Source organism: Phasianus colchicus, chromosome 13 (genome assembly GCF_987193195.1).
Source record: "Phasianus colchicus chromosome 13, bPhaCol1.hap1.1, whole genome shotgun sequence".
NCBI lineage: Eukaryota > Metazoa > Chordata > Aves > Galliformes > Phasianidae > Phasianus > Phasianus colchicus.
Window position 1 is genome coordinate 19917261 of NC_143448.1, and position 27960 is coordinate 19945220.

Sequence of the window (27960 nt, forward strand, 5' to 3'; positions counted from 1 at the left end):
CATGGAAGATCCTGCAGAGCCACCTGGGTGAGGAGGGAGCAGCATGGCCAGGGAGGGCTGTTGCTCACTGGGGCTGCAGGGCCAACTCGGCTCTGCCCTGGCAGCTGCCATGGGCCCACGTGTCACACCCTGCCTGACCTGCTGTGCTGCTCCAGGACAACATGGTGGGATGGCAGTGGGATGGTGGTGGGATAGCAGGAGGCTGATGGCAGAATGACATTCACCATGGGCTGTGGTGAGCAGCTCCAGAACACCTGCGTACATACAGTTCTCTGCTTAGGTTTCGGTTCATCTTTTCATGGTGACGATTGTTTTTTCATTTCAATACCCATGTGCAGTTGTTGCATATAAGACATGATTTTGACTTTTGAATTAACTTGCTATAAAAGCAGCTGGGGCGAGAGGTGGTCTTTTGGGCCCCGCTCACAGATGTTGCCCCACACCTCAGGTCCTGGAGGTGCTGCATGGACAAAGATGCCTTACCTCGCTGCTCATCAGCCCCCTGTCGCGATCCCCATGGTGCCACCTGCACCCTGTCTGCAGGACCTGAGCATGGCGGGATGCAGAGCATGTGCTGCCATGCCACAGCCTCATCCCCTCAGTCATGAGCTGTCCCTCAGCAGTGCTCAGAGCAGGCCTGGAAGGGGCTGGGAAGTGACAGAGTGCTGGAAAACCACAGGGTGAGAAAAGAGCTGCAAGCTCACCTGCTGCCACGAGAATGCCTGTGTAAACTCTGGTGGTGAGAAGGCAGTTCATACTAAAGCTTGTATGTTTATGTTTTTTCCAAATTCTTCTGTTAGATTTAGCAGTTATATCTTTTGATACTAACTTCAATTATCTGATCACATTTGTGAGTACTACTGAAATCCTGGCCACAGCAACATTCTGCGACACTGGTTTCCACAGCCTAATTACCAAGTCTAATTCTATGGGGAAAATGTGTTCGTTTCACCTGTGAGGTCCTGCAGATGCTCTAGCTGCTGGATTTCCTGCGTGTAGCTGCATAGGCAGACCCAAGGTCAGCAGTGAAGAGGGGGATGAAGGCCAGTAGTGCTGGGCAGCCCGCTGACATTTCCATCTTGGTCTGGCTGCTGGAACGTTTACCAGACCTACTGCTGTAGTGCAAACGCCTACTCCAAAGGAAAACAGAGCCTCCTGCATCGAGACAGTTGATGTGGCACATCTTCGAGCCCGCTGTTATCTCCTTTGGCAGCGAGCCCATGTCTGAGAGCAGCATCAGCCTCCTGGGCTGCAGGATCTCATCACGTGTTGGGGCATACAAGATGACCCCTGGCTGTCTCGTCATGTCAGCTGGAAATTCAGCAGCCAGATACTGAAAGTAGCTAAGATCATTACAAAGCATGGCCACCCACAGGCAGAGGGAAACAAACCCGAGCAGGATGGTATGTGAGATCTTTTTGAATTTGTTCCGCTCTTGAAATCTGGTAGGCCAAGAGGCCTGGGAAGATGGAGAGCATAAAGTCTCTGTAAGGAAGAGCAGAGGCTCTTACAGGAACATCGTTTGGTTCATGTCAAATTAACTGAATGTCCCTTCTTGCTCTGGGAGAAATGGGTCTGAAAATCTCACTTGGTGTTCTTGAGACTGCTACCCACTTTATGTTCTTTTATCAAATTGTCCCTTTGTCACCTTTCTCAGGAGAGCAGAACCAATCTCTTCAGTTTCTGGCTGGGGAAGGTTTAGGTCTAGTGTTCTTCATATGCTTTTATTGCCCTAGAGATGGTGTGGGGAGGTACTGTATGATCTCGTGTTGCAGGTAGTGTTGCACCAGCACTGCCAATGTCATCATGTTCTCCATCTGTTCACCAGCATCGGATGCCGCTAATTTTTGGACTTCAGTAGAGTAGAGCTGCTTGTAAAGTCTTAGAGGATTTAAGGACTCTTGAGCCTAAGCAGAGCGGCTTATGGACAGTCTTTGTTATCAGAGCCTTTTCAGGTCTTTGGTAAATGGGTGAACATTCACTACTCTGAATTCCTGATGTACTTCAGCTGTTTTGGATCATTCCGTTCAGATTTGGGTTTAGTGCAGAAAATACGAGAAGACTGAGTGAGTCTCTTGTAGACAGTTGTTCAGGATTAACTATAGCCAAGAGGATTCCCTAGAGTTTGACCTTGGTTAATGCTCTTTGTCAGAACTCAGTTTGTGCTCTGCAGTGTTGTAGGACTTGTGTACTGGAGCTGAGGCTGCCAAACAGCACTGTGGCAGGCACCAGTTCAGGTGCTGGGATCTGTAAATCCATGTGACAAGGCTTTGTGAGGATACTAAGTCCCCATCTTCACTCTGGAAGGTGAAATAGGGCAGAAACATTGAGAGCTTATTGTTCTTTGGCAAACGATGGTAATTTGAGGAACTGACCCTGTAATTAAAGCTGGGCTGTGTGCAGGGACGCTTTCTGGCATGGCTCTCAAACCCCTGCATGTCTTCTGGGAATGGCCTCATGCTCCTACCCATCTCTCCAATGTGATAAATTGGATCAGTTGCACAGGTCTGATTTCTTAATCTGACACCTTTTGCTGTCCTACTTGCATAACTTGATAAATATTTTTACAGAAATGATTTAGTTTGCAGTGACTGTTATAGATCTGGTTCTGCAGTGAGAGGAAAGGGGAAGGTCTCTGGAGGCAGAAAACCCTTGTGTGGCAGAAAGCCTGCTGGGAAGTCAGCTCAAGAAGAATTAGAAACCCTTTAAATAAATGCTTACTTGACATGACTCTGTCTTCCACAGTCTAACAAGCAGGGAAGCGAATGGCAGCCGCTGGCCAGAAATTGATTGCATTAATTGATATGCCAATAAGAGAGCTTGTTACATCCGCCATTGGTTAGGAGGCCGGCTAACAAGTCCCGCTGATCAATGGAACCAATAAAGATTTCATCCATTAATGAGCAACATGGTAATTAATGTTATCCATAAACCAATTAGCCTGGGTAGCTAATGTGCTGGTTAGCACAGTGAGTGGCAGAGCAGTGGGTGTGCGCAGGCTGGCCATCCGGTGTGAGGGGGGCATCGCCTCTTCGATGCCGCTGGCGGGAGTTAGCAAAACAGATGGCTTCCCCTTGAGAGGAGGAGTTGGGAGCATGCCGGTGGGATGGGGTCTGTCTTCTGGGAAGGGCCACACCTCTCCAGATTTACAAGGCAATTTCAGTGATTTTTGCCTTCCCTTTTTTAACCTCTGCGTGGTTCACATGCAAATCTTTTCTATTTCGAGCGTGTTTTGTGAGATGCGCGGGATTACTTAGCTTGTTCAGATGGCAAAGCACAGTGTTTGTTTACCTCCTCTTCACTGGAAAGCTTCACGTGTGCTCTGCCTAGACCCTGACCCCTTCTGTCTAGCTTTGTGGGAGCTGTTCTGAGCACTATTGTGTTACACTTTCTCTGCACCATCCGTATTAATAATTGCATTCGTGCAGAAAGCACAACGTGTATATTGAAGGCTGTTGTCTAAAAACACTTGCAGTGGGGTTGCCTTAAGTTGGTAACTGCCAGCTGTTAATCTGCATTGCTGTTCGTGTCACCAGCACGTGTGGAAGTGACCTGGTTTGTGGCAGGGTCCCTGCGGAACAGCAGTGGGTGTGAGCAGGGCTGCTGTGTCCTGCCTGGGTCCCCCTTTCCTCCACTGTGAGGGACAGCAGTGCGCCGGGACAGCACAGGCCCAGGGCTTATCTGTGAAGGGGCATGAATTGCCGTCGAACAGAGCCCCCGGAGTGAGGTTTTGAGGGCTGCCCTCTGCCTGTGGCACTGTCTTTGACAGCCCGGAGGTTGTGGCTTGTCTGCTGGATGACAAAAAGCTGTGTGCAGGCTGTGTGCTGCATGGTGCCTCCCTGTGTACCACCATGACTGTCCCCCGGTGCAGTTAGAGTGGAGCTGCCAGGAGGCCTCCGGGCTGCCATCCCCATCCGGGCATTTTGCAGTGTGAGGAGCATCCAGGAGGTCTGGGGATGACGGTGCAGGAGCAGCTCTGGCTCTTGGAAACGTCATTCCCACTATTCCACCATGGAGTTACTTTGCGTTGTTAGATATTGACCCTGGGAGACCCCTTGTGGATTCCCTAATTGAAAATTAATATCAGATCAATGCCATGGGCAATTTGCATATTGATCATAAACAACTTTGAAGGCACCAAGTGTATGCTGGATCAATAGAGCTCTTGAGCAGGCTGCAGTAGGCGAGCATTCCCGCGCTGCTCTGTGGGAGAGGTGAATGCCTGGGGAGGTTGGGGATGGGTTCGTGCAGCGGCCGCGACACTGGGGATGGGGAGCTCGTGGCAGGCTGGAGTCAGAGTGGTGTTTGAAGTCCGGACCTGTTTCTGGGGTTCACTTTGAAAGGAGAATTAGGGGAAATGCTTTTGTTTGTTGATTTTAAACAAACCAAGTGAAGCCCCGAGGCGGCAGCATCATGCAGTAATGGCGAAGCTGCTGTGCCTCCTGGCACCTGGACCTGGGAGACATCACAGCCCATGCTTCATCGCTCCTCTAGCGGTGTCCTGCCTGCTGCATTTACCCTAAATAAAGGCCTCCAAAGCAGCGCTTTGTTTTTTCTAGGGACAGAAGAGATCTCATCAGTGACTGCTCTGGCTTCTTTCTCCTACGTTTGCTTTTTGATGGCAATGGATTGATTCCTTCTCTGACTGAAATAGGGTATTTCTGAACGCTGTTGGGTCGATGGGATCAAATCTTTCACATCAAACTCCATTAAAAAACAAAACCAAAAGCTTCATCTGGAAATACATGAAGTGCCCCTGGAAGCCTTCCTTTAAAGAAGGATGTGCGTGGGCAGTAGAAGCAAAGCGTAAGGATGCACTGCTTCCTTTGACCACTCCTGATGAAACAGGATGGTTGCAGATCTCATGGTAAAGCTGCAACTGCCTTGGCCATAGAAACAGGAGCTGCCATGTGGCCTGGGAGCAGAAGGGTGGGTTGGGTTGGGAACCTGCCTCCAAAGTTGCTGCTTGTTTCAAGAGCTCTGCTGGCCGCTTTGCGCAGCCGGCGGTTCCAGGAAGTCGCTGTGCATCTGATTACTGCATTACAGAGCTTTCATTGACTCGGCTGCGCCATGCTGATGAACTGAGACTGGGGACAAGAGCTCATAATTGAAAGAAATAAATTCTTATCACAGACTTCTGCTGGAGCCACCACCTGTACATGCGCCTTCGTCCAGGTTCCAGGAACATTTTGAATCCCTGGACACCTGGTGCTCCCTCATTACTGTTCCCAGAGAGCCGAGCTCAGGGATGGCAGGGGTGAGGAGCATCCCGGGGTGGTGGAAGAACTCCTTCCTCCCAGCCTCAGTGGGCACAGCTCTGCAGGCTGGGCTGCTTGTGAGCCGCAAGCACCTTCAGGGCCTCCGTGGGGCCTTTCCCAAGCTCTTCCCTTTCTCTTACAAGGTAAAACAGCCATATAACAGCCCAGTCTTAGATTTGATGGTGAGTTGAAATCCTTTCCTGCGGAAAGAGAATATGGGAATAGAGAATGTGTTTAACTTGCTGCCAAAATATTAAGGGTGAATATGTGGTTTCTTATGTATATATGCATAAATTGAAAAAATTCAGGAGTTCGCTGGGGCTCTGCTTGGATGCAGCTTGCTGACCTCTCTGCAGAGACACAGCTGGCACCCCTCCCTCCCTGCTGCAGATAAGCTGTGTTAGGATCTCCGTGGCTGTTAGCAGCCCCTGTAATTTTGCACATTCCTCTGGGCTGTGGATCAGGCTGCTGCTGTTAATGCAGTGCTGGTGGTATGGAGGTGAATGGAAAGGCTTCACTTGACACCCCGTGACCTCCCCGTACAGCTGAATACTGGAGAGCCCAGGCTGAGATTGCAGTCGCTTTCAATTACTCGAAGCCAGGAGAGGTGGAGAAAAAGGGCCTGTTGGCTGCAGGAAGCTGAAATCTTCTTCTGCTGAAACCTTATTAGTAAAAGTGGAAAAGCAATCACTGACATTCTGTTTGTGCTAGTAACCCAGACCTGGGGAGGGGGCAGCTCAGCCTTTGGACACAGTCATCTCTGGTGCAGTGTGACGTGGTGTTCCTCAAGTGTGTCCTCGCAGACAGCTCCAGGACTGTGTAAAGCTGTGAGCATCTCTGCTGTCTGTCTGTGTCACAAGGTGTGTAGTGTGCTTAGTTTTCTCCTTTTTTGCACCAATCCAAATGGTTTGGTCCTGCTTCTTGGGAAGCTGTCAACATGACAGCAAGGTCAGGAGTCACCAGAAATACACTGGGATTGTGCTGAGCGTAGCCAGTGCATGCGAGAGAGAAGAATACAGTGAATTACGGTATGGGTCACAAGAGCAGCTCTCTGTTCTGGGCTTCCTGTGGGGGGGCGGCCTGCAGGACCCATGTGGAGGCACACATATCAGGACACAGATACTTCCCTCTGCCAGCACGCTCTGTTGGCTGCGGTTCCCGTTGGCTGTCCGCAGTCACTGACACAGCCAGGAGTGGCTGAGGAGGGCCAGGCCTGGCCCTGAGGCCCGCAGCACCCTTGCTTTGGCCACAGCCCTGCTCCCAGAGCACCGCTCTGCCCCTTCCCTGCCTGCTGCCCTTTCTGGCCTTCTCCTGCCCGACAGCTCTGTGCGGGGATTATTTTCTCCCAATGAAAGCACAGATGTGCCGTGGTTGCATTTGCATGTGCTGTGCCGCGGCCTCCATTACTGAAGTGTCGGGTCCTCAAACACTGCCACGTTTATCTTTTTGGCACCTCTGAGGGACAGACAAATGCTGTTTCCATTTTAGAGCTGGAGAGCTGAGGAGCTGGGCTTTACTTGTTTCCTGGGGCCAGGGTCCATCCCTGGATCCTGTCACACTCTGATGTCGGTCTCTCAGCTGAGATGAAGCAGAACCCGTCTGAACGTCTCATCTTGCTTTATCACACTCCACCTGCAAATGCTGTCCATGGGCCTTTTCTGCAGGCAGTTCATGAAGAAAAATGCAAGACTGAATCATAGAATCATAGAGACTGATCCTCTTTTGGTCCAGAAGGACCCCATATACACATCATTTGTGGCATTTGCGACTGTCTGTGTTCAAATGTAGTGTTAGTCCCTGGAAATTAGCTCCTGAAGCTGGGTTCCCTGACACCGCAGCCACAATTGCTGCAAATGAGAGCAGCACCAGCGGAGTTTCACACCTTTGACGCAGGCTGTCTCCACTGCGTTCCATGTCGCTGGTTCTGCAGGCCATCGCCAGGGCGACCGCAGTGAGCCCATGGGTGTGAGATGAATTTCTCTGAGCATACGGGCTCATCTGGAGAACTGCATGAGGAAGAACAACGTGGATGTTGTATGTGGTAGCAAGGATGGTTTTTTTATTATTAAAAATCTGAGAGCCCAGCAAGCCTGCAGCGGTTGTGAAGCGTCAGCATCATCTCGTTGTGTCTGTGCGGTGCAGCGCCTTCCCGGCACATGGGTGCTGGGGAGCAATGCTGTGGGGAGGCAGGGCGAGCTGCAGGCGTCAGGCCAGCTGATGGGAGCAGCCCAGGGCTGGTGGCCCTGTGGTGGTGGGGGGTCGGCAGTGGGCAGCGCCGGCCGGGGACGTGGATCCCTTTGTTCCCAAAGGTGCACTGGGCTCTGCACCCCCCTGTCCTCAAACCCCTTCTGCTGCCATCCTGCCTCGTCACCTCGCCGCTGCCCCACCTGCTCCCAGCTCACCCTCCCCACTGTTCCTTCCCTTTGTTCCCTGGCCCTCCTCGCGCCTGCCTCCATCTCGGAGGCCGAGCTGCCCTTCCCTGCAGACCTGGAGCTGGAGATGTGTTTTCTTTTGTTTTGCTGTTTGATCTGTGTTTGTGTATTTGCATGAGTCTCCTTTCCAGCTGATTCCGATTTGGAGCTAGGTTAAACTGCAAAATGCTGTTTAAAAGAAAAAAAAAGAGAGGAACTTGTCAAGAAGCATTTGTTAGATCACATTTAAAATGAAATAGAATTGAAGGTAGTTTTTGTCCAAAGGAGTGGGGGGTGCTGGAAAGCCATCAAGCCTCAGGAGAAAGCCCCTCCTTTGTTGTCCTCCTGACATTGAAGTGTAATTTTTCATGGTTATTTGGACTGGAAAATGGGGGGAAAGGGAGAGATGGGTTTGCGATTATTTCCCATAAATGACAACACAATCACATCACGCTCCACTACAAACATGCTCAAGGAATTTGCCATTTTTTTTACATTTCATGTGTGAAAATAGCAGCAACCTTTCTAGTTTTGCTGAAATTCAAGGAGGCAAATCCCTGTTGGGCTCCACCGACTTAAAATCCAGCCTGGTCTACAGAAACACCCAGATAACCCTGTTCTCATGCACAGAGTGAACTCTGAGCAGCGGGTTCCTGCTTTCAGTCTCTGCTCGTGGAGCTGAGCGCACATCTTCCAGAGGTGCTCTGTGACAGTCACTGTGCTGTCAGACCTATGGGGAGAGCTGGGAGCCCACCTGGCAGCGCAGCACAGCCCCAGCCCTAGGTCATCCATTTCTTGCTTCCTGGGCTGCAGGGGGGTGGGAGCAACTCGTGCTCTGCTCCCATCAGGAAGCTGACCTTGTTTGTGCAGAGCTGTTTTCCCAGGCGATGTTTTCTGCAGGACCGTGCTTACCCGCTTTGCCTGGCAGATGAAGAGTTCCAGAGCAGTCGGGGCCTTTCCTGAGCTCGTCCCCTGCCTGTCAGATCCAGATTCCCTTCTGCTCCCACACGCGTACGCTGACCGCAGTAATGGCATTGCAGGAGTGGATTATTCTCTTCCTTATCGCTGCTACATCTTGTTGCCAAAATTACGAAGCACAGGGTTGTGGGGCTTTATCAACCCTCCCCGCTGCATGCTGACTGTGGGCACCGCGAGCCCACGGAGTGCTCGGAAGCGAGGCCTCTGGCGGAGCTGGTAAATCAGATAAAGAGCCTGAATGCAAAAGTAGTAACCATATTAGTAAAAGCATTTGTACTTAAGGAGATGTCGGCATCTGGCTGAAGATCTTCTATTTCTTTTGAGCGAGGAGCTTGTTCTGCAGATACTCCGTGATACGGATGCTGTTGTATTGGCCAAAAATTCTGAACTTTTTAATTGGAGCAGGAAATGAAGGAATAGAATCCATAAGTTTGCGAACTTTTTGCTGTTTTGTTTTTTGCTGCTGAACTACTTGTTTTGTTCACCTGAACACTTGTCTGTATCAGTAACTGTACAGGAGCCAGCTAAGCTTTCCTCCTTGAAAATACGGGATATGGGGATGACTCTGCCAGTCTGGGACACATTCATAGGTGGCCTTTTCTTTTGCGTCAGGAAAGCAGCGTAGGTGCACTCTGACCATGCTGTCAAATAGGGCCTGTCAAACAGGGAAGCGTTGTTAATCCAGGATATGCATGTAGGATTATTACAGTTTTCCTGCAGCCCTCTGTCAGGTGCTGGGACTCACCTACCAGCTTCTTACATCAGGGCCAGATCTCCGTGGTATTCTCTTATTCTGTACCTTGTGCTTTCACTGCTTGGCGTTCTGCTGTCTGTTTCAGGAAGTAAACAAGTTCCTGTAGAGCGATCCAGTTAGGAGATAGTACAGAATGTATTTGAACGTATTCATATGCACCTTGCAGCTGAGCCCCAGACAAGTTGAGCATGGTGAGAAATATGGGAGAGCAGAAAAATAATTCCATGTGGAGGGATTGTCTCATCCTGACATGAAACAGCCTGCAAGTTAGGAAGAGGAGGTCTTTTTTCTTGTTGGGCTGGTTACTTGGTTACAAAGAAATGGCCTAATTGTTCTCTGGGTGATGCTGTGTGACCTAACCTGCACCATTTCATCTTTCTTTCACAAAACTGCTTTGAGGCAGTAGGCATTCAGAGGCAGAGAGGTTCACCATCTCTGAGTTCCCATCTCAGGCCACCAGCAGCTTCCACATCCACCCACCTGCAGCGGTGTGCGCCTAACAAGTCCCAGCACAGTGGGTTTACAGAAACAATGAGGGAGAGAAACAGAAGGCAGGATGCTCTATTCCCCTGTATGCTGGGTGTCCTGCATGCAGGAGTAGTGCCAAAGCCATGGGATTGCAGCAGTACCCAAGTTCAGAACCGCACTGCCTTTTGGGTCATCCAGTGGGAGCAGAGATGGCCGTGTGTGCTGCAGCCACGGTGGGTCTCGCTGTGGCTGTGGGGCAGCATGCAGCGCGGTCAGTACCTGCCACTGATTTCCCTGTAAGCGGGAAGCTGCTGCCCGTCTCGTGTGGTGCCGGGACAGCCTGTTGGCCAGGCTCTGGGCAGCGTGTCCTGGAGGCTCAGCTCGCCTTCCTGCCACGCTCTGTGTGTGCTCCCTGCCCCTGGCACACAGGTGTGGGTTAGATGGGTTCAGGTGAAGCCCTGCTGGGGTGTTCTCCCCTCCCCGTGCAGCCGGCTGTGCGTGGCCGTGCTGTCACCGCTCCCTGCAGAGCTGGCTTAAAAGCTAGCCAGGTCTCCGTGCTGCCTGTCTGCAGGGTGTTTTGGCTACTTACCCTGAAATGGGGGAGCATCAGTGATTCTTTTTGTTTCAAAGGAAAGACCCTGTGTACAATTAAAACTTGTTTCTGGTAAACCTCATTCCAGGAAAGATGAGCTTTTAACAAAAGGCTTTTGACAGCTGCAGGGTATTTCATTTTTTTAATGCCGAATGAAAAATCAATACATTTTTCTAGGTTATACATATTCAGAACAGGCTTGATATTTCCATTATAATGGAAAATGGGTGTCTGCACATCTCGCCTGTCAGAGCTGCACCACCGCATTTTCCAAGCCACTGCTAAATATTTCAAACCTGATTTGATTGTGGTTCATGACAGCTAATGTTTCTCAGCTCTTGAGCCTGCCAGAGGGTGGGGAGGCAAATGCGTGCCCTTTCTCTCCCGTCGCTACAATTCCACCACCCCTGAAATGCCCCTTACCCCCTCGGATACGAGATCTGGGTTTGTTAAGGAAAATACAGCAGGGAGAAGGGGGGATGTATTGGCTGCTCAGCCTGGACTGAATCCAGTTGTCATTTGCTGAGTTCTCCACACCCACGAACTTCATCGGCTCGGAGGGGGTGGAAGTGCTGTGCACGGGGACTCAGGCGCATTTTCAGTGCGTAACTGAGCTCAGAGACTCTGACATCTGCAGATGTCAGGAGATGCCCATGATTTTCCAGACTCCTCTCCCCCTCTTCTTCACCCTCCCTCCCTCCCATAGTGACTGCTTTAATTTTAAATTAAAAGGAAATGCCACTGTCTAAAATGATTTATTCACGAAGGAAGAAAAGACTTTTCCTAGGAATTTGCATGGGGCGGTTCTGTATGATGGAGGAGCAGACTGCTCGGCCCTCCGCCTGCCCACAGTTACAGCTGCGCACTCTTGTTGTTGACCTGATGCCCTAGGGCTGGAAAATTCTTTTAAGAAAATTTATTAACACGATGTCACGTGCCTCGTGGTTGACACTCTGGCATGGGGACCCATGGGCAGGCTGTAACGTTTGTGTTTCAATGGGACATGATCCCCCTCATACAGATCCCATAGCAACAGCTTTTGACTTGCTCTGGTGAGCTTCTTGCAGAGGATGAAGTCCACTTACCCTTCACAAACCCATAAACCATGCTTAGCTGGGAAGCTGAGGGTACCAGTCTGGCTCCTACATCCTCTGTGTGTGAGGCAGAGCAGCATCTCTGGCTGTCCAGAGCCGCCATTGCCTCCTATGAAACATCTTTTATCAAGGACTTCCACCCCTCTGTTCAGTGTCCGCCGTTGACCTGCAGACACTCCAGGATACAGCTGAGATACTGTAGGGTCATCACACCCCCTGGATATCAGTCCTGACTGGAGCATTTTTTAAGACGAACAACTTTGAGTTGAGCACCTAACTGGGATGAGTTTTTATCAATCCCTTTAATGAAAATACAGTCAGGCTGTAAGGTGAATCAGTCCTAACAGACAGTGTTTGCAGCCTCAGAGAATCATTGTTATTTAGAAATAAATTTCCCATATCTTACTGACCACTTGGCCTTCAGGAGTTGGCCACAAGTTCTTCCAACTCCTGTCTTGGCTGTCAGGCTTTAGGTAAAGGCAGAAGTCACTCTGTTAGAGTACAGCATGGGAACAACATGCCATTGGGATTTGCAGACAATTAAGATGGAAGAAAACTGGAGCTTAACAACTCCATGATGCATGTGCAACGGATCAAGTAGAAAATTGGACCTTTCCTCAACAGATGTGCTACTGGCATTGCTCTGTCTGAAAGATGCCCCAAAGAAACACAAAAGCACAGGTGGTTGGGTGCCATTGGCCCACTGAGGGCTGGCGTGGCAAAGGATGTGCCCCCAACCATCCCTGGAGTCGGTTTATGCACCGATGGCTGCAGGACAAGTTGGTTGAGCACAGCAAGCAAAGTTTGAATCCAGCCGTCCAAAAATGTCTGTTGGAAGAGCATCACGAGGTAGCTGGAGTTAACGCTTTCCTGCCCCACATCCTCGTGCAGGCGGCAGTAGCACAAGAACCCCCAGCTGCAAGAGGCCCCCAGGAGCACCAGCACGGCTGCAGCACAGCCGCAGGAGCAGCACCAGGGCGGCCACAGACAGCCTGAACGCAGAGCCAAGCAGCAGCGGTGCGCGGAGCTTCTGCTGCTGACCTGCAGCCCAGCTGGGCCTCCCGGGGCACATGCATCTTGTGCTCTCTTCCCTTCTCATCCTGCTTTAAAAATTGCTTTTCAGAAAAAAAATTGCACAGAGTTGAGAGAAGAGGAGGAGGTTTTGGAGCATGTGTGTGCTTTTCTGCTGCCTGCCTGTCCAGCACAGGGGTGTTTGAGCCAAGGAGGCAGATTTTATCCTCAGAGAGGAGCCGCTTCCAGGAACAGGGCTCAGCAAGCGCTTGGTAGGAGAGTCCGTCTGGTGGCTTTGTTAAGGGCTGCCCAGTGAGACAGGCTGCGCCTTGAATGAGGGGCTGCACGCTGAGCAGGGCAGAAGGAGTTGCCATTTGTAGCCTTGTTTTTTAATCATTTTCTACCTTTATTGGTATTCATAGCTCACATTTTTCCGGTTACTGTCAGCCTGGGCTTTCATCCATTTTAAGGAGCTATTTTTTCCCCTTGTTGATGATGATGATGGTATAAAGACAGATGGTGTAACTGCTTATGAATGTCCTATTTTATTTCCCTCAAACCAGACAGTGCACTTGAAGACGTATATTATTTCCACATGCTCAGGTTAGAGCCCAGACAGCGTCTGAGCGGGCAGCCAGCAGCCGTCCTGCTGCCATGCCGATGCTGACACCTCCGGGTCGTAGCCGGGAGTGCCGCCGTGCCGGGCACCTTTGTTGTGCCCGCAGCGCCCGCGGGCAACCGGGGCGGGGAGCTGGGACCCCCTGGGTGTCCTTAGCGAGGGTTTAACGCAGCAATAGACAACTCTTAATGAAGGGGTTTGATCAGGCCGGCATAAATCTGCTCTTCACGCCAGCTGCCTCGGTTAAATAGATGCGCTCTCACCCTGCACCACAGCGTTCTGAAGGCAGCGAGGCAGTGGGTTTGGGGGGGGAGGGGAAGAAGTGGGGAGGAAAAAATGGAATATTTTCTGAAATGGGAACCCCACTGCTGATGCCACAGCCTTTTCTCCAGTAAACTTGACCACTCGTCTCACAAGGCAGACCACTCGTCTCCCCTCTGCATCAGTAACACATGGCTGTCTGCATTAGGCACTTTCCCCAGAGGTGCCTCTTGCTCTGGGGTCTGTTCTCTTGGGATAAGAGTCCTGGGATCCCTGCCGTTCTCAAGCATCTTTAGCTTGCAAAAAAAAGGGAAAGAGAGGTGGAGTATAAATCACAGCGCTTCCTCTGAATATCACTGCGGATCTCTGGATGCTTTTGCAAGTTCCTCCTTGATTTAAGTTGCCACGTTCTCAAAGGGCACTGCTGAGTATCTGCAGTCTCCTAATATATATATTTTAATCCCAATTTCTTGCCCTGTCATTGTTAGGAGGAGGATATGTGGAGGGAGATGATTTAACTAGTTAGGTAGTTCAGATAAAGCCTCAGGATAGCCTTGGATTTTCCATGACCATAATGCAAGTTAAAATTATGAACTCTCCTGCCTGAAAGAGGATATAATGGCTTAAAACTACCCTTTCCTCCCACTGTTGATGTAGCCCCCACCAATTACGTGGTAGCTGCCGAGCTGCCTGCACTGTACGTACATACCCGCGATGTTAGATGATAATGTGGCTGTTACATCCTGGTGTTAGAGGTCTGGCAGCTACAGCTGTCTCTCTCCCTGTGTCCCGCCTAACGAGGGTGCCTGCACATGGAGCGGCGCTCAGCCGTGTCGATATGCCCCGTGCAGCCACAGCACACCGCTGCTTTTGTTCATGGCTGAGGCAGTGGCATTTCATGTTTTTCCTTCATGCTTTTGCACTGCCACTGCGTGTGTGCTCGAGCTTTTCCCGTGGCTGGAATGAAAATAAGGCCCCTCAGCAGCCTCCTCCCATGTCCTGTGTCAGGGCCATGTCCTCTGCCCCCTGCTCTGAGCAGAAGTGAGTCGTGTTGCTCTGAGGAGATCTGGGGGTCTCAGTGGTCAGGGTCAGTGCTGTGCAGTGCCATCCATTCCTAGGAGCTTGAGCTGGGGATGAGGGAAGCGTTGAGGCTGAAGGTGCTGAGTGCTCTGATCAGGCCCCAGCACTTCTCTGATCTATGGCATGGTTGAGTAGACCCTTCTCGTTCCAGGCAATTGTTTTTCGGCTTGTTACACTGCAGGGGCTGTAAGTGGCAGACATAGGCCAGATTCTTCACTTCCTCCCCTTAGTATCTTCCATAGCCTTTCTTTACCAGCTAGTAGGTGGTCACCGGAGAATGCTGGGTGGCATCAACACCTGCCACCCAGCGGTTGTGCTCTGTTCCTCAGTGGCAGTTATTTAATCTTCTGGCTTGACTTTCATTTTTATGTTATTCTTTCTGCTTCTTGTTTTTCAGATGAAGCCACTGAAGATGCAGAAGGGCCCAATGAAACAGCTGTTGATGCTGAAGAGCCTGCCAAGGAGCAAGAGAGTGCAGGGGACAAGGACCAGAGCAAATGGACAGGTGGGTTTTGGTCCCTCTTCTTCTTTCAGTCTGAGAAAGGAAAACAAGGAGTTGCGGAACACTACTCGGCAAAATTCTTTCCTTAAACAACCATGCTGCACAGTGCTGTTGGCATGATGTAAGCGCTGTGAAGTCTTCAGGTGTAGCTTTGCAACAGGCTCACATAGTTTGAGCCGTGGTCACTCATGCATCCCCTGCCAGTCCCAGGGCCGCAGGTCAGAGCTCGTCTGTTCTCACGTGGTGCTGGGCCTGACACGGGCAGTGGAAATCTGCAGCTGGGATTGGAGGAGAAGAAAGAGACTGCCCTTGTTGGCAGCTGACAGCGCTTAGGCTGGATTAAGCATATCATGAAACCCCACCCTGTAGTTAAGACTGGAGAGATTGCTAACCTACTTTTCCATTATGGTCCCAACTCCTGTTTTGACACAGAAGAGCAGAGAGGCAGACCCTGTGCTCGTGCTCTGTTAACTGCTTGCTTTCTGCTGGATCTGTGACATTCTGAAACAAACTGCAGGTGTATAACAATCTTTACATTGCTGAGTAAGAATCTCAGGTTTCTCTTTGCAAAATCCATGGTAGATTTCACAGCTTCATTAAGTCTTCACAGGAAAGCACGCAGTGGAAAATGCAGCTGAGGCTGCTGTGTGTGTATCTGGACAAACAGCATCCAGAGCCACTGTCAGCCTGCAGCGTAAAGCCCCAGCAAGGTTTCTGCATTTGTGTTGTTGAATTCGAGGCCTGCTTTCAAATGCGTAGCAACACTAGCCTTGAACTTGAAAGCAAAAGAAGTTTTGAATTCATTTAAGTACAGTGGATTTGCTCAACACATACCACCCCTCAGTCTTGCATTGTTTCTGCTTTCAAGCTCCCTTGAAGAGCATGGCTGTGTCGCTGTGTCCTTGTGGACCCCAACCACGGAAGGGAATAGAAACTGGGTTATGTTAGTCTTGACAAACATAGAACTGCATTGTCCACCTATACAGGTTATCAAAGTGCAGCAGTGGAAGTTGAGATGTAGCCAGGGAAGGATATGGGGATATCCCAGGATGTAGGGAGCACCAAGGAGGCATTCAAACAATGCATTGCTGTAAGAAGACTGCAAGGCAAGAGCTGGTCTGCAGCTCAACCCTGATGTCAGCAAAACTGAAGAGTGGTCACGTTCTCTGCGTTCATCTTGACTAAATGCGCCGACTGCATGAGAGACCAGCAGCCCTGCTGGCGGCACTGCGCGAAGGCTCGTGGTCCAGCCGCAGGAACCGGTTGCCAAGGGTTCGGTTCAGCCACGTGTGTTCAGGTCTGTGTCCACTGCTTCATCCTTGGGCGTTTTGAGGAGGCGACCGCAACAACTCCGACCTGTCAGCTGCTCTCTTTTGAGTCCCAGAAAATGAGAGAAGTACTGCGGGGGGACAGACATGGTATTTATCTGTAAGCAGAGGAGTGGCTGGGGAACCGCACACCTGCCAGCTTCGTTTGCCCCAGATTTTCCTGGGAATTGACCAAACAACTGTTTGTAAGTACTGACTGGAAGATAATGAGATGAGGAGCAGTCGACACGGATTTGTCAAGAACAAATCATGTCAGCACGACCCAATTTCCTTCCGTGTGAGGAAGGCCTCATTGCAGGCAGCATCTTGTGTCTTCTCCTTAGAAAGGATTCTGGTGGTGCTGTTCAGGACATTCTCAAAATGAAGCTTGAGTAATCGTGATGTAGATAAAAATACTATAAAAAAGAGATGCATTACTTCAGCTCTGGAAAGCCTCCCCTGGAGGATCGTGTCTACTTCAGAGCTCTGGGTGTCAGGAAAGTAGAGCAATTCCAGAAAAGCTGAACAGCACAAATAAAGACCATGGTCAGTATAATGTCAGCTCTGAGGAGAAAGTGGAATAAAGGAGCTTACCTGACTCAAAAAGAGGGGAGGACAAAATAAGTCTTCTTGTGCATAAAGTGCTTCTGAATGGAAAAAAAATAATTTGATCTCTGTATTCAGGATATAGACAACAAGAAATAATGGCCCTAAATGGAAAGGAGGAAGGTTGGGGTTAGATAATAGTTAAAAAAAAAAGGTCTCCTGATACAGTTGGTGAAACACTGGAGCAGAATTTCTGGGAAGGTGCCTCAGAAGTGTTCCCTGAAGAGCAGAGCGGGCGCAGTCTGCCCTGTGCTGGGAGCCCTGCGGAGCTGCTGCGAGTGCTGCAGGTCTGTGACAGCGGGAGGTGGGTGGGACCTGCAGGCTCAAAGGCAGTGAGCAGTGTGCCGACGTGCAGCTGCGAGACCTGTCCTCTGTGTGCTGTGCTGCAGTTTGCTCATCACGTTCCTTAGCGATTTACTCACCTTGTGTACCTCAGTTTCTTAATGCAGATGGCGTGATCATTTTTGTGAGATTTCTAAAAAAAAAGGCCTCGTGGCTGCCCGGAGTGTTTTTGTGTCTTCTTTATGGCACAGCTGTAGCAGGCAGTGCTGGGTCAGCTATTTGCTGAAAGGAGAAACTTCGCTGCTTTCATTGAAAGTTTGCCAAAATGTTTTCAGCTGCAGAATAAATTTATCGATTCATTTTTGTACTTATTTTAGAAGAGAATATTCCTAACCAAAAAAATTTTTAAAGTAACGTTTTCCATTAAACGAGAGGAAAGCTCCATCCCAAGCAAGAATTTCTCAGTTAAGTTCTCACACATCTCCTCATCACCCCTGCAAGGTGTGTACAAGTGCACGGTTTGCTCTCTGCAGGGCACACGCTGCCTCTGTGCACTTGTCACAGGCGGCAGTGCTTTGTGGAAGGCAAAGCTGTTGTGTGACTGCGAGAGCATCCTGTGCAGAGAGATGGCTGCAGGGCCCGTGCCTGTGCAGACCTGCTTGCTGTCTCTTGCGGCAGTGTGAAGTGGCAGCTGCTGAGCATAGTGCAGTGCAGCCCTCACTGCCAGAGCTGCCATCCCTTCTGTCCAGGGGTCCTGCCCACCATCCTGCCCGCCATCCTGCCCGCTTGTGCCTGCAGTGCTGCAAAGGGATGCTCTGCCCAGTGTCTGAGATCAGAAATTAGTTCACCGCAACTAACACACGACTTCTCACAAGCAGAGATAGAAGAAATGTGGCCATTCCTTGACTCCATTTTTAAGTCAGGATGTAAATGATTACATCCACACACTGATTTCCAGCTGGAGCCTGGACCCCAGCCGTGTGGCTCTGTGTGAAGCTTGCAAGATTCGGAGTATGTTTGCGTGTGTTTTTTAAGTAGAGAGAAGCGCTTGGGTATGCGGTGACCCAGCTGTGAAAGAGACTTTCTTAATGCACTGTCAGTCGTGTAGATGTAGAATATCAGTTTTTTTTCCCCAAAAAACTAGAAACAAACTCTATTTAAAATATGGATTGAAATGAAATATTTCTGGAGGAGTAGCCTGAAGGGCTTTTATTTTTTTTAATGATTTTTTTTTTTTTTAAATCCATGATGCTCACCTAACACAGAGCAATTAGTGCAATGGAGCGTCCCTGATTCGAATCCGTGGTAGATTGCTATTAAAGGAGGTATTAATGGGCTGCCGAGAGCTGGGAAATTGTTGCAGAAAAGTGTGTTTATGGAGTATGGTGCTGGCAGGCATGATTTCAATCGGATTTGACATGTTTAACATAAATGTATACTGCACAGCTCCTGCAGTTTATGAATAATTCCTACAGGCCCACTGCCTTTCTAATTACTGAAATTGAAAAAAACAGGTCAGGCACATCCTGACGGAAATCTATTACTGTCCCCCCACCCCCTGCTGCTTTTTTTTCTGTTTTTTTAATATATGGCATTTGTTGAGCACTTAATGGCCAGAATGCTCAGTGGTGCCAGAGCAAAGAAAAGGAGAGAGCTGGCAGGGAGCAGAGCAGGGGTCCGTGATGGAGCATCTCTTGACCCTGGAGTGTGTGTGTGGGAGACCTGCAATGGGATGGAGATGGGGATGGGGATGAGGCGGGAGCTTTGGTGCCATTGTGGCTTTCCTGAGGATTTACAAAGCACAGAAGGTTCCTGAGCACCAGCTCCAGCCAACGAGGAGCTCCTGGCCAGGACTCGGGGTGCTGGGACTGCCTGGAAGCTGCCTGATGTTCAGAGCTGGGCTGCCCTCAGCTCACACAGTGCCAGCAGATGTGTTCTGATGTTTCCATGAAGTGAAGGGAGGCCCTTTCCCCGACTCCAGCAGGGCTTCATGTTCCCAGCTGGCCACTGGCCGTGCTGGAGCCAGGAGCACCCGAAGGCCCAGCTGCTGCACTGGGTGTGTGGTGCTCTGCAGGCTGGTGGCTGTGTCAGCCCTCCTGTTCTCAGGCACTTCTTTGCTGTATGCCCGCAGGACATGGAGTCCTTGTTGCCTGCATCTCTGCTGAGCTCGTGCCTTTCCTGGCCAGGAGCTCCCCCATCTGCAGCGCTGCCTGGCACTGCCCATCCCTCCTGTGCTCTCCTCAAGGAGTTGGTAGAAGTACTGTTTTTGATACCATCTCCCAAGCTCTGCACATTGATTTCAGTAAATGAGTTGATATAGACTCTCATGGTAGGTTAGTTGAAATATTTATTCAATTGACTTGGATGGTAATATTCACCCAGATTGATGGCTAGTTCAAGAACCGTATGGAATAGGTAAATATAAAAGATTACCTCTTGTTTCCTCTGTAATGTAAAACAAACAAATGATATCCCGTGGTTCTAAACCCATAATCTTACATATCATTGCTGGGAGGTAAGGTTTCAGTGCACCACTTTGCGGGTGTGGGGTGTTGCTGTGCTCAAGGTGGGATGAGATTGTGCCAACCAGGTCTTCCCTGGGCCTGGTCAGAACTTGTCTTCCTCATGTCTCTGTGTGGGCCTGCCTTGCCCAGCCAGCTTGTGCCATTTCTCTCCCCATTGCACTGCTCTGTCCACAGGCAGCACCCCCAGGAGCCCCGGCACGGTGCCGATGCTGGGGGGCAGTGGGAGGTCTGTGGGTTGGTGCAGGCACTGCTGCTGTGCCCTGTGCAGTGTCCCGGTGCTCATGGTGGTGCAGAGCAGCCTCATGGCTCTTAGTTGGGCCTTTCAGGCACTGTTGTGTGGACATTTAGTGATAATCCCGTGGTTGGAACACACTGGGGCTGCAGGTGTGACACAGCATTAGAAAAACGAATTATCTGACCATCTTCAGAGCCGTATTTTTGAAAGATAGCGATAACGGTCTGGGTACAAAGGTGTGCTTGCAGATCCACATGTATTCACATCTGTCTATCAGACAGTTGCGTTACTTATCAAATACAGATTTGAAAAAGTACCGTAGAGCAACAGGCAATGTACAGTCCTGTTAGTGTGGCTACAAGATCTTATTAGAACGAATGGTACCTTCAGGGAATAGGGAATGTAAACAGACAGCGTTTCAGGAAGAAACATCCAACCATATATTATTAACACGAGAAGTAACAACCAGCAGCACTGTAATGGTGCTCTATACCCAGGTGCCATTTCTGGGAGGCCCAGGCCATGCTCTCACAGCTGCTGTGTGGCCAGGGTCTCTTGGCGAAGTTCCTCTCCCACGTCCATTCATGCCACGCTGTCTCCAGGTGCGTCCCACCTGCTGTTGGCCGGCACTGAGTGAGCGGCTTGCTGCAGCCCCATGCATGGTGCTGCGGGGACGGCCTGGCCCTGCGCCCACACAGGGTGAGAGCTGTGTGAGCGTGGGGCAGGTAGAACAGTCCTCCCACTCCTCAGCATTTCCAGAGGAAAGCAAGAGCTGCTGGAGGGATGCTTCTGCGTTGGCGGGCCCTCGGCGCAGGGCTGCGGCGGGTGGGCGGCCCCATCCAGCTGTGGGCTCGTGGTGCTGGGGGGAGCTTCAAGGAAACGTCAGGGAGAGCTGAGCAGAGGGAGGCACCACCAAATATGGAATTTTATTTTCCATCGTGCGATGAAAACAGCTCCCCAACCCGCTGGAAAACTTTTTCCCAGGCTGACGGCTGAACTTGGTGGGAAGTGACTGGGTGTGGGGGAGGGGTCGTTCTGTTCTCTAGATCAATGGAGATAGCAGAAACCCCACTGTAAATTTCTAGGGCAAGTGGCAAGCTGGTTTACGGAATGCAGGGAGATGAGAACCTCTGGCTTACGGAAAACAGCATGAATTAATAATCATTTAATTGGCTTCTCCATTATGTTGCTGGGTTAGGAGATAGAAGTTTAGATGAAGGGGTTGTCAGCGGTGCTTTAGCTAAAAGAGCTTGATGGCTGGGCAGTGGGGGAGGCAGCTCCTGCCCACCCGGACCAGGAGTCATCTGCTTCTTGGGACACAGCTGGCAGAAGGAAAGATCCGCTCGAGGAGGTGTCCCATTCTTCCTGGGGAGATTTCCCTTCATCCTCTGAAATGCAGGAGGTGCCAAGGATGTGTGAGAAGTCTCCTCAAGGCCCCAGTAGGACAGCACTGTCCTGGTGCACGGGGCTTCCAGGTGCATTTGTGGAGTAACACAGATCTCTGCCGCCAGGCAATCTGTAATAATCCGCTTAGAAGGTCAAAGTAACGCAAGTGCTGGTAGGTAACTTGTCATACATCGTACCGTAAGTCCGTAGCCTTCTGTCCTGCCGTGCCTTTGCCCCAAGCCTGGTGCTGAGCTGCAGCCGCAGGAGCAGCACGTCCTCGTTTCTCCAGGCAGAAAAGAGCTTTTAATTCCTCTGATCTGTGATGTGGACTGAATGTGTCACTTAGTGAATTTGGCTGTTTATCAACAATAAACTTGGGTCTTGAGTTAAAATTCCCATCTGAGCTGTCAGCATTAAAAAATGATGCTTAGAAGAAATATTCAGTATGTGTTTTTCAATTCACTGCAACAAAGCAGTTTCTGGGATCTGGACAATCATTAATAGTTCTGATTCTGAAGGATAAAAGTTAGGGATGGATCCTTTAGAAAAATGGGCAGTTTGGAAAATGGTAAGTAAAAGTAAATTTTAACTGCTTTTCACTTTTCTGGAATTGTGCATTGGCTGCTTCCCATAGGAAAGGAATTGGAAACATGGTTGCGATTTCAGAGGTTGTACGAAGCGTTCAGCACAATGGGACAATGCCTACAGTTGGGTCACTGAACTCAGCGGCTCCATGGGTCTTTTCCAACCGGAATGATTCTCTGATTCTACGGAGTTAGTTTGTTTCTTCATGACTAGTGCTTGGGGCTGAGGCCTGGCAGGGAAAGGCAGAAACACAGATCACTTTCCTTTCTGTGATGTGGTGCCTCTGAAACACGTCTTATGTCAGTAAATGAAGGGTCTGTGAGAAGGAAGCGGTTTACCTGGGTTTTGCTCTGACTGCATCCTCTGAACAAGGCAGAGACACCAGTGAGATCACCCAGAGAAGAGGAAGGGGGAAGAGTATGGGGGGACCGGTCTGAGAATGCTGCCGTGCCTTGTTAATCGGCAGCCGATCCATCATATTAAATATCCAGCTGTCATATATTACCTTTCAAGTGAAAATGAATAACTCCCATTAAGGGCGAAATGGGTTTGAAGTCGATTCGAGACAGATTAAAGTACTGTTATGAATGTGTGTTCGGGGAGGAGGAGACGGGGGCTGTGTATAATATACTTGTCCTTACAGTTTTTAAATAATAGATGTCCCACAAATTTATGTACTCCAGGCTGCCAGGGTTCGGGGGAGGGGGAAAGGTCAGAGATGCGCCTTCTCTGAGAGCCTTAACTTGCACAGAGCCTCGCTGTGGCTTCTGGGTTCCTCTCCTGCATCACTGAAACGCAGCAGGATGTGCTCATCCCGAGCCCTGCAGGTTGGGTCCCACTGCTGGGGCTCCATTTGACTGCTGCTGGGATGCATCCTCACTGTGCACTGTTCCCAGGGGTGGGCCCAGCAGTTCAGTGCCATCCTCCTGGGGCCGCGTGGCACCCAGCACTCGGTCTGCACAGCTTCCACCCATCCCTGGGGCAGACGCTCTCCAGGCTGTTCATATGCAAAGCTTCGGATGCTCAGAGCCAGGGGTTTGTGTCCTGCACTGCTGCACCTGCCCAGCTGCTCACAGGAATGGTGCGTTGGCCTTCACATCTGACCCAGCGTTTGTGAGTCAGATGCAAGCACAGGGAAGGAATCCTGCACCTAACGGGCTGTAGGCAGCATGCGTAAGTAGCTGCGGTTCCTGCCTATGGCTATAAATGACACAATTCCCCTTCTATGGAAGATAACTAAGAACAAACTTTCTGTGCCTAGGTAGGCTTTGTAGGTTATGAATCTGTGTACTCATCCTCACGCAACTAGGCATTGCATGTTTCAAGAAAAAACAGCAGTGTAAATGGTAACACCAGCTTCATCCAGCATCAGCCTCTTTGGGAATGTCCTGATGTGAATCTCTTCTTGTTGCAGCGCCGGCCAGCCAGGCAGAGAAGGAGCTGATGGAGCCTCCAGCATCGTCTAAACGAGTACCGTTTCCCAGCAGCTCTGAGTCGCCTCTCTCCTTTAAATGGTCAAAAACTTCAGAAGAGACCAAATCGGAGCAGGTAAGGACAAGCACTCGGCTTTTTGCACATCTGTGGGTAACTGTTTCATCTGTGACAAAAGTAGAGAGTAAAATAAATGAAAGAGTGTGAAAGGTGGTAACTGATTGCAGAAGACGACATCGAATTACTAAAGTCTAGCTGTAAGGAATCACAGAATCACAGAATCACAGAATTGCCAGGGTTGGAAGGGACCTCAAGGATCATGAATCTCCAACCCCCCTGCCACATGCAGGGCCACCACCATTCCACCTAATGCTAGACCAGACTGCCCAGGGCCCCATCCAATCTGGCTTTGAACACCTCCAGGGACGGGGCATCCACAACCTCCCTGGGCAGCCTGTTCCAGTACCTCACCACTCTCTCCGTAAAGAATTTCCCCCTGACATCCAACCTATATCTCCCTTCCCTCAGCTTAAAACCATTTCCCCTTGTCCTGCTGTCACTCACCCTTTCAAAGAGTTGATTCCCCTCCTCTTTGTAGGCTCCCTTTATGTACTGAAAGGCTGCAATGAGGTCACCCCGCAGCCTTCTTTTCTCCAGGCTGAACAAGCCCAGCTCCCTCAGCCTGTCCTCATAGGGGAGGTGCTCCAGTCCCCTGATCATCTTTGTGGCCCTCCTCTGGACCCTCTCCAACAGCTCCCTGTCTTTCTTGTACTGGGGGCTCCAGACCTGGACGCAGTATTCCAGATGGGGCCTCACAAGAGCAGAGTAGAGGGGAACAATCACCTCTCTGTCCCTGCTGGCCACCCCTCTTCTGATGGAGCCCAGGATCCCATTTGCCTTCCGAGCCGCAAGGGCACACTGCTGGCTCATGTTAAGTTTTTCGTCTACCAAGACCCCCAGGTCCTTCTCCACAGGGCTGCTCTCAAGGACCTCTCCTTCCAGTCTGTAGGGATGCCTGGGATTCCTCCGGCCCAAGTGCAAAACTCTGCACTTTGCCGTGTTGAACCTCATCAGGTTCACCCGGGCCCACCTTTCTAGCCTCTCGAGGTCCCTCTGAATGGCATCCCGTCCTTCAACTGTGTTAACCACACCACTCAGCTTGGTGTCGTCAGCAAACTTGCTGAGGGTGCACTCAATTCCGTCATCAATGTCATTGATAAAGATGTTAAAGAGCACCGGTCCCAAGACAGATCCCTGGGGGACGCCGCTCGTTACCAGCCTCCACCTGGACATAGAGCCATTGATGATCACCCTCTGTCTGCGGCCTTTCAACCAGTTTCTTATCCATCGAGTGGTCCACCCATCAAATCCACATCCCTCCAGTTTGGAGAGAAGGATGTGGTGGGGGACCATGTCAAAGGCCTTGCTCAAGTCCAGGTAAATGACATCGGTCGCCTTTCCCTTGTCCACCGATGCCGTCACTCCATCATAAAAGGCCACCAGATTGGTCAAGCATGACCTTCCTCTGGTGAAGCCGTGCTGGCTGTCACGGATCACACGCCCTTTCCTCATGTGATCAAGCATGTCATCCAGGATGATCTGTTCCATGATCTTCCCAGGCACAGAGGTGAGACTCACCGGCCTGTAGTTCCCAGGGTCCTCCTTGCTCCCTTTCTTGTAAATGGGAGTGACATGACCCTTCCTCCAGTCATCCGGGACCACACCAGACAGCCACGACTTCTCAAATATGATGGAGAGCGGCTCGGCAACCACCTCAGCCAGCTCCTTCAGAACCCTGGGATGCATGCCATCCGGCCCCATAGACTTGTACACATTCAGTCTCATGAGGCGGTCTCGGACCTGCTCTGTCCTCACAGCAGGGGGGGATTTACCACCCCAGTCCCCACCCAGAGGTGTAGGGATGCAGGGCTCAGGGACGGAAGGAGTACTGGAGTCCTGGCTGCCAGTGAAGACCGAGGCAAAGAACTCATTCAGTACCTCGGCCTTCTCTTCGTCCGTTGAAACCAGTTCTCCTTTTACGTTTACCAAAGGAGGTACACTCGCTTTGGCCTGTCTCTTCTGGCTAATGTACCTATAGAAAGTCTTCCTGTTGTTTTTCACATCCCTCGCCAAGTTCAGTTCCACCTGCGCCTTGGCTTTCCTGATCCCACATCTGCAAGTCCGGACAACATCCCTGTATTCTTCCCAGGTGGCATGCCCTTGTTTCCAGCGTTTGTACACACCTCTCTTTGCCCTCAGCTCTCTCAGCAGGTCCTTACTGAGCCACGCCGGCATCCTCCCTCCTCTGCCCGCTTTCTTGTTCAGTGGGACAGAGAGTTCTTGCGCTCTTAGGAAGGCATCCTTGAAGAGTAACCAGCTCTCTTCAGCATTTTTGTTTTTAAAGAGAGCATCCCAGGGGATCTCGGCCAACAGTCCATTGAACAGCTTAAAGTTTGCTCTCCCAAAGTTCAGGGTCCTGATGCCACTCTTCACCAGGCCCACAGTTCTCGAGATCACAAACTCGATCAGAGCGTGGTCACTGCAACCCAGGCTGCCTCCGACCTTAACACCATTAATTATTTCCTCCACATTGGTGAGCAGCAGGTCCAGCAGCGCTTCACCTCTGGTCGGTCTGTCCAACACCTGGACCAGAAAGTTATCATCAACACATTCCAATAGCCTCCTGGACCTCTTGCAACTCGCCGTGTGATCTATCCAGGAGATATCCGGATGGTTGAAGTCCCCCATCAGGACAAGAGCCCGTGAGCACGAAGCCTCCCGCATCTGAAGCAAGAAAGCCTCGTCAACAGTCTCCCCTTGATCAGGTGGCCTATAGTATACTCCTATCACCAGCTGGCCTTTGTTAGACCCATTCCTAATTCTAACCCACAGGCTCTCAACCTGATCATGACTGTTTCTCAGAGGAAGCTCCTCACAGTCTATCCACTCTTTGACATAGAGGGCTACTCCCCCACCCTTCCTACCTAGCCTATCTCTTCTAAAGAGCCGATAGCCCTCAATGGTGGTATTCCAGTTATGGGAATCATCCCACCACGTTTCCGTGATAGCAACAAGGTCGTAATTTTCTAAGCACATCACGGTTTCCAACTCATCCTGCTTGTTTCCCAGGCTGCGTGCATTAGTATAAAGGCACTTCAGCTCGGCTTTCCGTCGCACCGCCTTTATAGATGGTCTAGGTTCGGGGATCCCTGAGTGAGGGAACCGACCGAAACCCCCTTGTACCTCGCGATCAGTCGCTGCGCTTCTGGCTGGACCAGCTCCGAAGCGGCGATCCTCGAAAAAAGAAAGCTGTAACAATTGCACAATTCTTTTTCTTCTCTGCAGATGTACCAGTGTCCATACTGCAAGTACAGTAACACAGACGTGAATCGGCTGCGGGTGCACGCCATGACCCAGCACTCGGTGCAGCCCATGCTCCGCTGCCCACTCTGCCAGGACATGCTCAACAACAAGATCCACCTGCAGCTGCACCTCACTCACCTGCACAGTGTGTCCCCTGACTGCGTGGAGAAGCTCATCATGACGGTGAGTCACAGCATAGCCAGGTGTGCCTGCTGTCTTCCTAGGGAATGCGAGGAGTGAAGGGCTGACCGGACCTGCGTGGGCTGTGCTCACTGCAGTGGGCTCAGGAGCAGCTCCCTCGCCTGCCTGCGCTGTCATTGAGGTTTCTCCCATCCTTGCATGTTTCCTTTGCAGAGACCAGCTTGTCCACTCTTGGGTGTTGTGGCAAATGGCGATATTGCAGTGCTGAGAGAATAATCTCATTGTGAAGAGATTGGAATAAATCAGATATCCTTTACCTTCTGAAGTCAGTGCATGGGACTACATTTTGCACAGATCCTTCTGGGAGATGCAGCAGCTGATGTGCTGTGCTGATTGGGTTGCAGAGGGAAGATATTCAGGAGTTGGTTAGCAATTCCTGGGAAGGACAGCCCAGGTGATTAAAATAACGTTACAGGATATTAGGTATCGAGTTCCTGCTTAGAATGTGATTTTAAGAACCAGTAGAGTGGCTTTGCTTGGCAGCCTCGCCTGCTGGAGGAGAACCTGTCCTGTTGAGCAGCCCATCTTCTACATTCCATTCACTCAATGAGGATCATTGTCAAGATTTTGTGAAATAGGATGGACCTGTTACTTTAGTCAGGAATCACTCCATACGAAGTGGCAATGTTTTTTTTGTTTGTTTTTTTTTTGCATGTAACAGTTCACTTTTTTCAGGGTAACAAGCAAGGGATACATTGACATTAGCCCAGGGGAGGTGGAACCTTGGCTCCACTTCTAGAGCAGATTGTCAGTGTTGTGCCAGTGTCTGTGCTGTGATTGTTACTGCTTGTGCCGCTGCTGATGGCAGCAGAAACTTCAGACAGATTGTGGTTTAGCGTGGTTTATCGTGCATGGGAGCCCTCTCCAGTGCTGCCTTGGCACTGAAGTTTGGCTGTCCCAAGAGTCAGTGCTTGGAGAGAATAGCAAATCAGCAGCGGTGTTCAAGTTGCCATCTGTGAGAGGTGGTGCTGTGCTCTGCCCCAGCAGCGCTGTTGGCTGCAGGTCTCTCCC

The 27960-nt window shown here is 50.6% G+C and overlaps 1 protein-coding gene across 16 annotated transcripts in view; it reads left to right on the plus strand.

Annotated features, from left to right (window-relative positions):
- ZFHX3 (zinc finger homeobox 3) overlaps positions 1-27960 on the plus strand; it is a 512524-nt gene that overhangs the window by 463583 nt on the left and 20981 nt on the right. For all 16 annotated transcript variants that reach the window (XM_090149525.1, XM_031615012.2, XM_090149529.1 and 13 more), the window contains 3 exons: positions 14924-15031; positions 23369-23502; positions 26731-26931. In XM_090149525.1, the coding sequence (XP_090005651.1) occupies positions 14924-15031; positions 23369-23502; positions 26731-26931 (443 nt within the window). The remainder of the gene's footprint in view (positions 1-14923; positions 15032-23368; positions 23503-26730; positions 26932-27960) is intronic.